Source organism: Idiotropiscis lumnitzeri, chromosome 1, assembly GCF_059441095.1.
Source record: "Idiotropiscis lumnitzeri isolate Australia: NSW breed Sydney's pygmy pipehorse chromosome 1, RoL_Ilum_1.0, whole genome shotgun sequence".
In the NCBI taxonomy this organism is placed as follows: Eukaryota; Metazoa; Chordata; class Actinopteri; order Syngnathiformes; family Syngnathidae; genus Idiotropiscis; species Idiotropiscis lumnitzeri.
This window is the reverse complement of record NC_142391.1, coordinates 33838259-33850963: the sequence shown is the minus strand read 5'-3', so window position 1 is coordinate 33850963 and position 12705 is coordinate 33838259. Positions and strand designations below refer to the sequence as shown.

Here is a 12705-nt window from a genome sequence, read left to right as displayed (position 1 = left end):
CGCACGACAAAACAATACACTTTTCTCCGAGTTGTTATGCTTCAAACATCCCTAATTTGGATTTCCCCAATAGCTCGTCCTGCCATGTGGAAAGTGATTTGCGCAGTCAGGCGATTCAAGTGAACTCTACCGACGCCAACAACAACTCACATTATGTAACTTGTCAAAGAGGCCTGATACACGTGAAGGAGTTTTTCTGCTTCATGGAGCTGTGTTATGGCATGACATTGATGTGAGAACTGCGGGACTGGTACATTGTCAACAAATAGTGTCCGTTTCATGAGCTTTGGAGCAGACTAAATTTGGATGTAAAATTTGCCTTTATAATTGAACCCATTCACACTGACTTCCCCTCCGTGGCCCCACTACACGCTCTTGAAAGGGGTTGCGGCCCTTATTGTCACATAATTGGGCTCCTTATTAGACCTTTGCTGGTTTTCTGGCACGGCGAACAGTTGACATCCTTGCAAGCCTTCAGTGGTGGCGATGTTTGTTGTCGTTGTTGTCCTGCTTGTTGTTTTGGTCCAGTTGAGCCCACATGCCCACCCCCTGCTCCCCTGCCATGGCAGTGATAAGGCTGACCGAGGCCCATCCAATAGGGGCTCAAGATGTATGGACAAACGAAAGGATAGAATGGAAGAACTTGGATGGAGGCAAGCGATATTTAAAGAATGTCAAAAGTCAACATGGCATTTGTATTTTAATTTTCGGTAGTCTGAGCCTATTTAAACAGTCACATTTGGATTTTTGAACAAATTTTCTGGGAAAAAAAAGGTTAACAATTGGTCAAACCGTCATCATGTATGACATCACGTGATTCGTCAGCGGGAATTTAGTTTGCTGGATGGTCTTTGGCTTTTCGGTGTGTCTTGCGTGTGACAAAGAAAACTCTCTCTCCAGTACAATATGGCTAAAACAAGAAAATCAAGCGAAGCACTTTACCAAGCAAAACACGAAAAAGGTTAAGAATGTTAAAATGTTAATTACCATACGATTTTATGATGGTGACAGTTTGACTGCCAAACAGACTAATTCTATTCTCATTATTTTATCAGAAACATTGTTTGGAAATCGAATCAAAGTTCAGCCGATTTTTGAGAGTGGGCGTGAACAAGTAGTCCTTTCTTCCTCTTTCATATCATTAGTTGGTATATGATGTTTGATATGATGTTTTTCATGTCATGTTAGCTACTGAGACAAAGTTGTAAACGGCATGTCACTGATGTCACTGGTCAATATAGTTAGTCCACTCTGGAACACATGGGATTTTCTTTTGGGGTACCTTTCTCTTTAGACAATCTCGTCTCTGTTTTCCGGCCAAATAAGCATCTGTAATTCCCCACCCAAAGCACAGCGCTTGGTTGGATTCATGTGACTTACTGGACATACCGCTTCCTCACTGCTCCTCAAGCAGAATGGAATTGGAGAGAAGAACTCAGAATAGCATTATGTCCACAGGCCTCTCCTAGGGTTTGTTGTGCTTTTTTTATGCCTTACACCAACAGAATGAGCACAGTCAACGGAGCTACTGTGCGTGATTGTGCCTGTTAAAATAGACGTCATTGTTAGGAGCGTGGACGACACACAGCAACGCTTGTTCTCTGCTGTGGCTTTTCTATGAATATAATCTGTTGCAGCTCATTCTAATTTGTCATCGTGGGAGGTAAGCAAGCAACGAAACAACACAAATGGAAGAAACTATTGTTTGTCTTCCTCATTACTTCATCTCACCTATCCGTTCACATCACTTGTGAAAGATCAACTTGGGTATTGTAAAGGTCACACATGGAATGGTGGCATGCAATATGGTATTGTTGAGGTAGCAGCATTGTGACACAACACATTCCTGTCTACTGTGGTGATGCTGTTGCGTGGTAAACACTTTAATCCACATTCTGTGATGTTATAATGTTTCGATAGGGAGTATAGTTCCTAGTTTAACGCACCATAAGAGATTGTAATTTACTGACAGTCTTTATGGTTTTTGTTGACGCAATACCTGATGGATTATGACAATGCATTGGCTTTGTGTAACGTTCAAGACAGTGTGAGATTACATCCTCAATGTGGAAATAAAACAAACAGGCGGATAATCAGCATTGACTGAAGATGTTTGCTTACAGGAACTGTTCCTGCTCAGCTTCAAGGGCAAGCACAGTAGTGGCACTCTTATTTTCCTGAAATTCTTCTTGCGCTTCCTTCTGTTTTTCATTTATTTTCCTTATCTCTACAGTCTAGTCAATAAATATCTACAATGATATGCCAAAAACGTAAAGGACGCTAAGGCGAGCTCAAAAGCCCACTAAGGCTGAATGAACCTATTGTGAAGTCAAACAGGAAAAATAAATATGTTGGCACCTTTCCAGATACCTCATCAAAATTTTGATGACTCACACATGACCGCGAAATTGGAGCTGGTGAAGAAATGTAAATACTTGTATGATGCCAAATATCTAAAAAAAAAATGAGCGATCATGGTGATGCAGTGCAATTCTACACCATTGCAACCACAATAATCACAATTTTGTGAAAAAAACATTCGGGTCAATGTCACTTCAAACCAATTATCTTTAGCAAAGCAATTTATGTATAAACCTCAGTTTTTTTTAAATCTCGTTATATTTTGCCGGATGTTATGGCCAGTGAGTGTTAATCTCCGTAAAAAACAACATTTTCGGTAATCCAGAAGGCCGCATGTTGTGTAGAGACTTATTTCGAGCTAGTGCAGTAAGGCCCACACACAGCACTTTGTCACTTTGTGTGTGAGCCATAACAGAAGTGTCGACTGTATTTTCCTCAGCAGGGTAACTAAGCCACTGACACACCAAACACTGACAAGTGTTTACCCAAGGTGACAGAAATACAAAGCACAATGTATACACAATGCCTCTTTTTGGAGGTACACTTTGTTTGTATATGTTGTACTTGTACTTAATTTGCATATTTAATTTGGCCCCAATTCGGTGGTGCTGGAACTACACCTTGATTAGTTGGGGGAGAAATACAGTTGCTGACCCTAAACGGGGGTTGAACATGAATGGCTGGTTGGATGGAAGCAATGATGAACACTGTAAATGAAGTTGTATCTCTGAAATGTAACAAAGAACTTGAGAATGAAATGATCAGAGCAGTTCAATTTGCTTGCCAAGCAAAGGAGATGCCTTATATTCAGTGTTTTGGATGGTGAAGGTCACAGAGGCCCAGTCCAAAGCCACGTTTTAGTTGCCGGTCTACTATTGATTCTGCATTATGTCTCCCATCTGATGGAGTAATTCAATAGTTTCTCGGGACTGAAGATTTGTAAAATCCGTGTTCTGTTGAGAGTAGCAACAGAGCTTTGGTGAGAGAACATGTCTCAGCCTTAATGTCCACATCACGGTCTAGTGATGCTAACAAGATTACTATTAAGAAGTATTTCAGAAAATGCATTTCTGCCACGGCCGAACAATCCTAATGTGCTTTTGCACTGAGGTGTTATATTATATTTTTGCATTATGTTTTTGTCATTTGAAAACTTAATGTAGTTCAAGTGACCCCCCCCACCCTCAAAAGTGAATGATGTTATGTAACAATTTGTGAGAAAGAAAAAAAAAAAATCCTGGGCCGTGCTTACGTCCTTCAGTCACGGCCTATCGTGTTTCAAAATTTTACTATATTTTATTTTATTTTTTGCTTGATCCCGTTTGCAAACAAAGAAACAAGTTTTGATAATCACAAATGGTGATGTAGTCCTTACGTAACCCGGAAAACTAACAGTGACATAATCACACATGAACGTCCGTGATGAAGGTAATACTTTATTTAATTGAACTAGGGTGGAGCCTATGTCGTGTGATGTTTGAGCAAAGTAATCCTTGCTTTTATATTTTCACTATCACTACTCAGCTGACTTGGAAGAGTCTATTACATTGACTTTCAGCCAATTGCGAAATATTGCATTTTTATCATACCAGACAGTGCATTTTTGCTCCCAGCGCATAGTTTCCTTGGCGGGACTTATTGACTGTTTGTTTGACTTCAATTTAGATTGCCTGGAAGCAGTCGCATTGTCTGTAAAAGCTTGATGACGGTATTTCGAAAGTCTGTTTGACGTATGTATTTCAACTGTGGTTGAATTTCGGTTGTATTAAGATGCCTTGAAGTGTGCATATGATTACATAATTGCAGTGAGAAATGATGGGATGATGTGGCCATCGGTCTGTGCTTTCCTTTGTTGTGGCCAACAACAGCAAACTGTTGTTTGCTACAGCCACGGGCCTCTCCATGGATTGATCTGGAAAAGTCTGTTGGCGCGCCTGCCCGCTGGGTGGGGAGGTCAGGTGAGCGTGAGGGTGAACGGCACTATAGAAGGGCCTCTACACTTGGACCAGCGAGCAGACAAACAGGCCTGCGGGCTTATTAACATGACTCGCCGTCATACATTTGGATCAATGGATCACTGAATACTGTCCTCATATATCATTAGAAGTGTTTCTTGGGAGTTTTTGCAGTGAAAAAACCGAATAATGAACTCCTACAATCATGGACGATTGGTGTAATATGTGGAGAGGAGTGCTTTGAGTGTATTTGTACAATATTTGTGGTGTCTGTGTTCATAGCAACTGAAGAGCAGATAAGAGCTGCATTCCATTTTTTTTTTAGTTACCTAATATATATTTCTAGTATGACTGATATGAATGTAGTCCTCACCACATTTATATATTGATGGGCTAAAAGAGTTGGAATACTGGAAAAGTGCTCTAAAACCTGCAGCTTTATAGCATTTACATGCAGGTGGTGAAGCCACTGCAGACTTGCTTTATCAGACGACGGCTAAACGTTGCTCTTGTTTTTCTTTTACACCTCACCTCATGCCGTTTCAGCTGTAGTCCTTTCTCACTCAGATAACACCGAGCCACATTTATCTAGGGCTTTGTCCGCACAAGTATACTAGAACCTATGAGGTCAAAGCCAATTGACACTGGCCAGACAATGGTTGTGCTAAAATCATATCCAAATGGAAAACTGTCGTAGGTATGTGCATGCAAAAAAATCTTTGGCATTATCAGCTCTAACATGAGATGTCATTTTAACTAAATAGAAACTTTAAAAAGAGTACCGTTATGGTCCGTGTACCTTTTCACATTGACACATTGACAACAACAGTCGATCGAAGAAAAGGGGGACTGATTGTGAAATGGAGTCTCTCCTGAACATCACACATTAATGTAAAGTTGCGCAACCACAAATGAAAAAACAAAACATTCGTCATGTGTGTCATTTAAGAATCCTGGCCAGTCTTCGTTGGCATGTGGACATCAAGCCAAAATGTATTTGAGCTTTTCTTTGCCTGTTAAATGTATGGAAAACATGAACAAAATGACCTGGTGTGTTGCTCAATCAGCTTTTTGTTACTCAGTCCACCCTTTTTTGACTAACTCCGCTGCTCTGCTCCTTCCTTTATGAACTGTTAGCTCTCAATTAGTGGAAACATTTCTCCCTGCCCTCACGTTTCCATTTCAAGTGGCCGTGAGCATGATTATTCCATGTTTTCCTCTGCGCGTAACCATTTGTGCGTCTCTGTTCCTATACAGGTTTCCGACATACATCTCAAACTGTGGATGATCATTCAACCTGGCAATCAAGAAATGTTGCCTTGATATCTGTTTCATGGACACAGCTTTTTTTTAAGCAAGGTAAATAAATACCTCGGATGAAACTGTTTGTCACACAGATCAGGCGCCAGAAAGCCCACCAGTAATGTTACAAAGTAAAAATACTTTATTTGACTTAATGTAACACACTGACTTAAAATGATTAAGACGTGATTTATTTAATGGAGGTTAAACTCTATTGGAATACGAATGTGGATACATAAATGACAAAGTTTGCCCAAATGTTTTTCATGCAACTACAAACACAAACTAACTGGCCATATTCTCACTTTTTTCCACCTGTAGCGCTTTATTCGAGGATTCAATGATTTTTTTTTTTTGGATCATGCAAACCCACATTTACACATTATATGGCTAGAAATTTGATATCCAAGCTCCCATTTTAGCCTAATAAGTCCCAATATATTAATGAAAATAAAATTGGACTAAGGTAATAAGTTTATACAAAAGTTTAAATATTTCCACAGGCATTAGCCGTTCCTGCTTGAGGATCCAGTTGTGGTTTTCTTTGTGGATGCCCCTTCTTTATTATTTATGTGCACGAACCCAGCATGGCTCAACTTTACCCAGTGTGAAGTGCTTCCTTGCTATGTCAAATTGCTTATTTCAAGACCTGTATCGGTGTCATTTAGAGGGGCAATAAAGCAGGGTGTGCTTCCGGACATTGTGTACCTTGTGGTTGAGATGTTGCCATGGCAACCTTGTCTCGTGTCAATCAGAGCCACCTTTTATTTTCGTCCGGTTCCACCAGCTCTTCCAAATACACTCACACATACTGACAAGATGATTGTCCACTCATGTATACAATCTGTGATTATAATAAACGGTCGTCCATGTTTATAAGTCAAACCCCAAAAAATCTTTGCAATAATATGTTCTGTGCGTCTTCACTAGTCAGAACATGGCATTCTGATTAATATTGCGTTTGTGTAAACTGAGTTAAGTAGTAAAATAAACCCTTCTCAGGGGTTGGCCAATTTGCCACTTCTGTTTTGAAAATGACTTCACAGTTGATCAGGGTTTAGCTAATGACCAATCATGGCTCAGCTTCCGAGAACAGCTGAGGCTTAGTCCACAATTGCAATATTAATCAGAATGACATGTCTTGACTAGTGGGCCTGCATAGAACATATTTTATGTAAAGGAAATTTTGATGTTGACTTCCTCTTTAAAAACACCGGTCCATCAGTAAATTTGAATCAGAGGTGCCTTTGTGTGTCCCTAAATGTATTTTTGACACTGATTTAAAAAAACAACAAAAAAAAGAAAATATTAATTTTTTCCAGTCTGTCAGATTCATAAAAGCTTGTACAATAATGATTTACCTGTGCTTTGTGAATTATTATATATATTATATTATAAATTGTAATATATTATCAAAACCTGATGGCTAGAGAAAAAAAAACAAGGGCATATTCGGAGTCAGCACAAAAAATATTTTAAAAACGTTTACTAGCATCTCTGATTTAAAAAATGTGGTTAAGATTTGTTGAGCAGTAGAAATACATTTATAATGTGTGACCCTTTTTTTTCAGATGTTAGCCACAACAGAAAATGGGATTGGGGGTGCTTGGAGTTCCAACAGAGAGAAAACATACAAGAAGGTAATAAACTTGGACTTTTCCCCTCATGAGCCTTTTTTATTTTATTTTATTTTATTTTTATTTGATCTTATTTTTTTTTAAAAACACATGTGAACTTACATCTTTATTTTGGCTAAACGAATCCAATATAAATGTTCTCAATGAGCCCGTGATTCACATTAGTTTGTAGAAATGCATTTACAACACATAACGTCCAGAAATTTGCACTGCTCTCACACCAGAGATCAGCCAAGCGCTGGTCACACTTTTTTTTTTTTCTCAAGATGCCACTGTTGCAGGACGTCTTACAGTGGCTGCCACTGTTCACACAATGCATACTGTAAAAAGTGGTCAAAGGTCATCGTGTTGTTACCCACACAGAAAGGCTGCTTAATTGTTTATGCACCATCCTTTTAATTTAAAGGGGAAGTCAACCTCCAAAAATGATTTTCAATAATAATACAATAATATGTTCTATGTGCCTTCACTCTGATTCACCATGCAATCGGAAGTTGAGATAGAGACACACAGAATTTCCATTCAAATAAAATGAAGGGGGGAAAAAAACGGTGATTAGTTCATTGCTAATTGTCCCCATGGTCAATCTTGGAAATGTACTCAACTGCCGATGCCTATTCTTAACTGTCATATAGTGTTAAAAAAAAAGTACAAGAAAAAAAAAGAGCTATCATTAATATACGATAAGGATGTTAAAACATGACGACGTACTGGGAAGCTAATTTGTGCCACTGATGTCCCTAACATATATCACTTCCCACAGTCCTACTTAGAGTGCAAATGTTTGTTTTTTTTTTTTCCCTTTAGAGCATGGGTGGGCAAACGTTTTGATTGGTGGGCCACAATCGGTTCTAAAATTTGACATAGGAGCAGAAGGATGGAGTGTTTTGGTAACTTCACCTCATCAGAGAAAATAAATACATTTAATTTTAAATGAAAATGAACAAAAGCATTACAACTAAATATCTCTCTTTGACGCGCCACAATATTTGGAAAATAAAACATTAACATGGTTTATTCATTTTATTTTTTTCAAATTCGGCGGGCCGGATTAAAACGTTTAACGCATGTGGCCCCCGGGCCGTAGTTTGCCCTCCCGGGCCTGCTTTAGAGGCTTAAATTCCCCCCACTTGTTGATACAATACATGATGAAATGTCACGCATGATGTATTTCCCACAGTTACAGTCGTCACGTTCTTTCAGCTTTGCGATAGCATCTCTTATCGCTCGCATTTTTCACAAATTTTGAGGAAGTGCAGTTTGTAGTTCTGCGTGCAATGGGGACACAAGTGACAGGGTGCAATAACACACTTGTTTTCTCTTGCAAGACGACGTCATCGGCCTTAAAGGGCGCCATTCAGCTGGGCATCGGCTATACAGTTGGAAACCTCACCTCCAAACCTGACAGAGATGTGCTTATGCAAGACTTCTATGTGGTGGAGAGTGTTTTTCTGCCCAGGTCAGTGCTTGCATATTACCAACACAGTAACATGCAGCCACAAAAGTCTACCATGATGTGTGCAATTTTCTGAAAAACTTTGTTTTTTTAAATATATATTTTGCATGAAAAGGTTCATACGGAACAGCCAGACAATTCTATGAACCCAAGGTTATGTCTTTAAACGAGCCAGTGAATCATAGAGCAGCATTAAAGTGGATTGTGTGTAGGTGGTAAGTGGCTGCTCTTTGGCGGCAACAGTTTTTGGCTGCAAAGTAAATGAATGGAAGTGGGGGAACCTGTGTTCTCCCCTTTGCTCAATTCAACCACTTATAAAACAAATAATCCACAATGATCACCATAATAATCATGTTCACATGAAGCCGAAGTGACACAAAATGGGATTAATGCTGCTGCCTCAAAATATTCCAGTTTATTATCCTGACAATTCACGTGATACCGAAAATAAAAAAAATTAAATTAATAAATAAAAACATTTTGGCACCTAATATTTTGTACCTGTGAAATAACTGAACATTTTTATTAGTGTGTGACCGTACATTTTTACTGTGCTTGCTGTGAACATAGATGTGGATGTATTTGGTCCAATAAATAGACTATTGTAATATTTGTTTCCAAGTTACATGCACACTGGTCACTAAAATTTCAATTTGATTTATTTAATGTGTTAGTTAGTTAGTTATGTTTATTCCTGGTTTGTAGGGCTATAGTTTTATCTGAAAATGTTTTAACTTTTTTTATGGTGCCCCTGCATATGCAAACTTAATGCAAAGATCCTGTCACCAGATGTCCTTTTAAATATTGACCTTGATTTTCCGCCTTACAATGACGCATGCTCGGCGCTCACTGGGACATTTTGTTGCAAAACACAAATAGTTTGAGGCGGATTGGTAAGCTTTGCAGTGTAAAAGCCAAATACGGCAGCCGCAGAGGAAAAAAAAAAAAAAAGAGCAAACGCTCTCACTTTGCAATATGAGAGCATCTCAAGGGAGAGCTGACTGATGTATCTGCTTTTATATATTTTTTCTTCCCACTTGACACTCTCCTGTGGTTCAATTTGTTTTCACTCTGGATCACGCTAGATCAGGCGTGGGCAAACTACGGCCCGGGGGCCACATGCAGCCCGTTAAACGTTTTAATCCGGCCCGCCAAACTTAAAAAAAAAATTCTTTCAAATTTTAGAACCGCGTGTGGCCCACCAATAAAAAAGTTTGCCCACTCCTGCTTTAGATTGATGACACTTCACATTGTTTCTTCATCCTTGTTGATCCCAACCAGAACACGCACGCACACGCACACACAACTCAATAATTTGACTGAAGGAACCATTTCAAAGTGTACGTTGCTAAATTGTTCCAATGAAAGGTGTCCGCTGCCTTTTTGTCACTGCCAATTGTTCTTGTCATTCCACACTAAACAGAGCAGTCACATAACACGTTGGAGTCAGGTGTAGTATTACACAGCATTGGCTTATTTGCCCTCCATCAGAACATCAGGACAAAACCGCGCCTATATAACCTCCTTTCCAAGAAGTTGATGAGATTGAGTACAATGTTCCACTGTGGAAGACAAATCCATTTTCTGATGCATTCATTTTCGCCTTAGGTACACTAGAATAGTGCTGAAAAGGAAATATTTGGCAAAGACTTGACACACGGATGCGTTTCCTTGACATTCAGGTTCAGTTAGTTACAAAACAGGATTGAGCGACATTTCTGGGAAAGGTCAGCTCTTGCCTTACATTCAAGACAATAGGTTCTCATCTTTTTGTGTTGTTTTGTCATCGCTTCAGGGACACAAGGCGCATTTATTTAGCTGCTACGGTTGACAGTGTAATTGGAGAACACACTCAATACAAATGCATCATGCTTACTCATAATTGAGCTGAACTGTGCCTCCTCATTTACTCACGATCAAAAGGCAAATTATGCCAACATTATTATTATTTTTTTTTCTTCTTTGCATCTCAGTGAAGGAAGCAACTTGACCCCAGCACATCATTATCCTGACTTCCGCTTCAAGACCTACGCACCGCTGGCGTTTCGCTACTTTCGGGACCTGTTTGGCATCAAACCTGATGACTATCTAGTAAGGCATCCTTTCACAATCAAATATTGCAAACTCTTCCCATAAAGTATCAATGGACATTTCAATGGCCGTCGTTCGTACGCTGATTTTCGCTGTTCGTAGGTCCAGTCCTTATCCTCACTTTGGACTCTGATAGGCTTCCAACTTGTGTGGGGAAAAGTTTGAGGAAAGACTGATTTGGTTGATGTTTTTGCTATTTCAGTACTCATTAGTCAATGAGCCTCTGATTGAGCTGACCAACCCCGGAGCCAGTGGATCGCTCTTCTATTTGACCAGCGATGATGAGTTCATCATTAAAACAGTCCAGCACAAAGAGGCTAAATTCCTCCAGAGGTTACTTCCTGGTTACTATATGGTAAGTCATGAACACCCATTTTTTGCAAAAAAAAAAGTTTAGACATTGTTTGGACTTAACAAGTTTAAAAAAAAAAAAAACACAATCACTGATTTATAGCGCATATTTCATACATGTAACTAAATATGCTTCAAATTAAGTAATTAAAAGTACACATTTTAAAAGCAGTTGCAAAGATTTAAAAGCAAACTATAGACTAAAATCTAAAAACCAATTGCTTAATAACATTTCTAGAAGTGTGTATGGTTTTCAAAATCGTGATTTTAAAAATACGGAAAAACCTTAATTATAGGTTCAATGCAGCATATTTTTTTTTACCTGGATTTAAAATCATTTACACTTTATTGTTGTGTTTTATTTTAGTGTCTTTAGGCTAGCACTTTTTATGTCAAAACATGCTAAAATGTAGATAGATGGATACTAGTTGTCCTCAGCAATTGCTTTAACAATTTCTTGGCGTCTGTCACCTCACAGAACCTGAACCAGAATCCACGCACCTTACTCCCCAAATTTTACGGACTGTACTGTATCCAGTCGGGAGGCATCAACATCCGCCTGGTGGTTATGAACAATGTGCTGCCTCGATCGGTTAAAATGCACTACAAGTATGATCTGAAGGGATCGACATACAAAAGACGAGCGTCCAGGAAGGAGAGAGACAAGGCGTGTCCGACCTTCAAAGATTTGGACTTCCAGGACATGCACGAAGAAGGGCTTTACTTTGATGCCGAGACCTACGCCAACCTGATGAAGACTCTACAGCGAGATTGCCGGGTAAGTGGAAATCCGTTTCATGCCGAGGCTTTTCCTCAGTGGAAGGAATGCTGACAGGGACATCAGGTGATTTTTAATCATCAGCATGATCAGAATTCCTTCGCAGGTCAAGTCATTTGTGGGGAAATGACATTCATTTGTGTCTCAAAACATTTCACCACATAGGTCTTCTGCCACCATGCCGTAATAAACTTAAATATGTGGTATGAATCAAATACAACCATAGAAACAAGAGGAATAAAGTCACACTAAAAAACAATTTTACTGGTAAGTTATTATTTTAAAAACATAACATTTCTCTCATCATATTTGGAATGATGGCCAAAAACATAAACCTTGGTTTCATGGGATTATAACACATTTTTCCACATGATTTTGGGAGATTTTGCTATGATCTAATGAAACCAAGATTGATTTTTTTTTGGCCATATAATTCCAAAAGGTATATTTGGCGCAAACACAATACTACTTATGACCAAGACCAATTTTTATTGGTTAATGAACTGAACACACCCGCATTATATTTATAAGCGTGTGTGTGTGTGTACACGAGTTCAACCACATTATTTTCAGTTGTTTATTTTTACTTCCCCTGTTGAAAAGAATAACACATGAATTCAATTTATTTGTACAGGTTACTGGACACAATAATAGTGGGAACATTTTTGAAAATATTTATCTTGGACTCATATTTTATATTAGAAAAACAGGGGTGTGTAGACTTTTTTTGTACAAAGTAGAGCCTGTTTATTTATTTATTTATTCCTTCCTTTA

General features: G+C 38.9%; 1 protein-coding gene across 1 annotated transcript in view; it reads left to right on the top strand.

Annotated features, from left to right (window-relative positions):
- The window catches only part of pip5k1bb (phosphatidylinositol-4-phosphate 5-kinase, type I, beta b), a 29773-nt gene that overhangs the window by 4601 nt on the left and 12467 nt on the right, over positions 1-12705 (top strand). The window contains exons 2-7 of the mRNA XM_088296589.1: positions 5574-5675; positions 7190-7258; positions 8584-8714; positions 10685-10802; positions 11005-11157; positions 11632-11931. Coding sequence (XP_088152715.1) covers positions 7190-7258; positions 8584-8714; positions 10685-10802; positions 11005-11157; positions 11632-11931 — 771 coding nt within the window. The 5' untranslated portion in view covers positions 5574-5675. The remainder of the gene's footprint in view (positions 1-5573; positions 5676-7189; positions 7259-8583; positions 8715-10684; positions 10803-11004; positions 11158-11631; positions 11932-12705) is intronic.